This window comes from Myotis lucifugus, unplaced genomic scaffold (assembly GCF_000147115.1).
Source record: "Myotis lucifugus unplaced genomic scaffold, Myoluc2.0 scaffold_2, whole genome shotgun sequence".
In the NCBI taxonomy this organism is placed as follows: Eukaryota; Metazoa; Chordata; class Mammalia; order Chiroptera; family Vespertilionidae; genus Myotis; species Myotis lucifugus.
Window position 1 is genome coordinate 575,465 of NW_005871050.1, and position 3,064 is coordinate 578,528.

Genomic DNA, 3,064 nt, shown 5'->3' on the forward strand with positions numbered 1-3,064 from the left:
GGCCCTTAATTAAACCCGGGCCGGGGGCCCCAAAAAGGTTGGGGGCCTTGGGGGGCCCGGGGGTTAGCCGTGCAGAACCCTAGGAGGGGCGGGCGGCGGTGCAGGCGGGCCGGCTGGTGGCCGGGGTAGCCTGCCTCCCGTGCGCTTCGCGCCAGCAACCCACGCCGCAGTGTGTTCTGTGGACGGCACCTTCCCAGACAGCCCGGCAGAAACGCAGCTCGGCGCCCCCAGCCTTGGACGCGATGTTCCGCAGGAGCTTTAATCGCTTTGTAAGTACACGCGCTGCGGCTCCACGCGGGCCGGTTCGCTGGCTCGTCAGTCCCTCTGCTGGGTCCCTCAGAACAGTTTTCTGCGGAGATAAGTGCATCTGTGGGAGACACCACCTTTTAATATTCACTGAAATATGCTGCCCTGGCAGCCAGGGTGGGAGGCAGGTAGGGCTCTCAGAGGACACCCCCCCCATCACCCCGGACGATTTAAGCTGAGCTTCCTGGGGCCGTTACAAACTCAGCCTGAGACGGGGTGGGGGTGCCTAGGGCCGGATGGTGGGGGACCGACCGAGGTTTGCCAATTAGTCGAAGATGGCGTTTTATGATCAGGGAGGTGGCTTTCTTTTGTTTCTTCTGCTACGAGCACATGGAGGTAAACGTAAACCTGTCTCCGTGGCAGAAAAGGTGGCCGAAAAGGAGATTCGGGGGCTTAAGGGGGCCTGAGGCGAGGGCAGGACTCAACCTTACCTGGGGCTCAACCGGCCGGGCGGGTGGGTGGCTGATGATCAGAGGCTGGATAAACTTTGGAGACCGAGCCTAAAAAGCTCACCTTCAGGGGCTGATAAAAGCTAGGGCGATTGTCAGTGTGGACTGGATGGATGTGGAGACTCCAGGAGGCGGCACAGCCGCCGCGAAGCATCTCGTCCAAAGCCCCCTGGAGCCCTGAACGCCCCAGGCACTGAACCCTCGGGAGAAGGCAGGCTGCTGCTGAACAACTCCGCCCACGTTTACCCCCTTTCCAGTTCCCCAGAACAGGGAGTTGGGCATTGGGAAAAAACGATTTCTGGCTACTATCTTTTGAGTAACCTGTTTTACTCCTAGAGGGTACATTAAGAATGGAATAAAACAGGGACCATGTCTTCCATGTTGATATTTTGTAGTAACTTCCTTAATTGCAAGATGAGTTGGGGATAGGATTTTATTTCTGCCAATGATGTGAAAGAAGGCTTTGTCTTTAAGTTTAGATTTTTTTATCCTTAGGAAAAATGGTTGAGTGCTGTGCGCTCCCAATAACCGCCTCACAATATAGGTTTGAGAACTTGTCGACTTGGTTCTTTTCATGTGTTTATTATTCCTGATCAAAGTATTGGTGACATTTTTTTTAAATGGTTGGATGATTTTGCTCTAATATTTTGTGCATTTGAAACTTTCACAAATGTACTGTGGCTAAACGAGAATTATAATCCCCTTTTAGGATAGTAGTATCACAAGAGTGCTGCGTTAATGTTTTTCTAAATGTTTACCTCATCCATAAACATGTCTTATGAAATTGGAGCAGATTATCTGTGGCAGTCAGTACCGGTTGTACATATCAAGGATCTTGAAATCCATAGGAATTGGCTTGTATTTGATGCTTTGCTATGAAGCAAGTGACCAAAATTGGTTTCTCATGTTTAGCCAAAGAAGGTAAAAGAATATTCTACTTCATAGGTTTTTGGGAAATGTAACTGTGTTGTTTGGGGGTGACAAAAAGGGAAAGGTGACAAAAAACTAATGGTAATATTTGGGAAAAGAATACTCTTTTCACATGACACTCTTATAATGGAAAAACAACTGGCCTCTGGTTCATAATAAATTCATTAGCTTAAAATTAAGATGTTGACATTCTCACTTTTTTGAGGATTTGAACATTTGAAAGCAAGCAATGGAAGTATTGGTCTAAAAGCCCCTTTTGCTTTTCTTTTGCTGAGAGTGATCTGCATTGTATCAGAGTAGTAATTAAGTAGTGTTGGCCCAAGAAGCCAGGGCATGCAGTAGAATTTGCAGCAGTTCTTGAGGTGCCAACCTGCAGATTTGAGGCTAGTACTTGGCATTTCCAATCAAGATCTTTCTGCAGAGAATCACTTAAACTCACACTGAAATGAGCTTTGACCTCATTGTTTCAGTTAGAATACCTGACTGCTCAGTTTCCTACACAGTCATGACTATGGTTAGGTCTCGGAATTTCTACCAGTGAAGTAAACTGGAAGATTCTCAGGAGTTGTATCTGAGGCCTAGAGCAAACCATTGCATTGAATGTGAAACATGCTATTGCATACTCATTGCTAAAGAATTACTTCAAAATTTTGGGTGGCCAGATTTTATCTCCTTTAGATCAGGAAGCCTCATGTCCTCTCATTTGCCTAGTAGAGATTATTTGAGGGGCACTCCCATTTACATCACAGTAAGGCTACCATTAAAGATTTAGGTTGGACTTTGAGACTTGCACAGCAGTATAATCCAAGTTGTGTGATGTCTTATGATTGCTTTTATATTTCAGAGATGGGGCTATGAATTCTTACCAAAATTAAGGTGTTTTTTTTTTATATGCCTAAAGTCTGAAATTGACTTTGAATGTGAAATACATTGCATGAGTGGTGTTTGTAGTTGCTGGTCACTGAAAACTAGATACTGCATGTTAGTACAGGGCTTTATATTTTAAATCTGACATGGGAAGTAAATATCTCTTGGGAGTAGCATCATCTATGGCTTAGTAGTGTTTGCTGAATCATTTTTAAAAGGCTATTGATTTCCCCAGGATCTCTAATTTCAAACTACAAGAAGTAGTATTCAGAGACTTTCCATCCTAAAACCATGGCCCAATTTATCCATAACCAGGACCCCCGCCCCCTCCCCCAACACACACACATGCACGCTGATAAAGATGCTGTTACTTTTGATTGGCTAGGTTTTAGCAGAATACAGTAGGTCTTCAGGTTACGTCGTCGGAGATCCGTTCCTACGGCGTGATGTAACTCGATTTTCCCCGTAAGTTTGAACCCACCTACATAAGCACCTACGTCACTCACATGGAG

General features: G+C 45.9%; 1 protein-coding gene across 8 annotated transcripts in view; it reads left to right on the forward strand.

Moving 5' to 3' along the window:
• Nucleotides 1–143: 143 nt before the first annotated feature.
• ATP11C (ATPase phospholipid transporting 11C) overlaps nt 144–3,064 on the forward strand; it is a 202,689-nt gene continuing 199,768 nt past the window's right edge. For 7 of the 8 annotated variants that reach the window (XM_023757593.1, XM_023757571.1, XM_023757559.1 and 4 more), the window contains exon 1: nt 219–269. In XM_023757593.1, coding sequence (XP_023613361.1) covers nt 243–269 — 27 coding nt within the window. In that variant the 5' untranslated portion in view covers nt 219–242. Of the gene's footprint in view, nt 270–3,064 lie in introns of all 8 variants that reach the window. The other variant, XM_023757568.1, reaches the window with a different exon arrangement.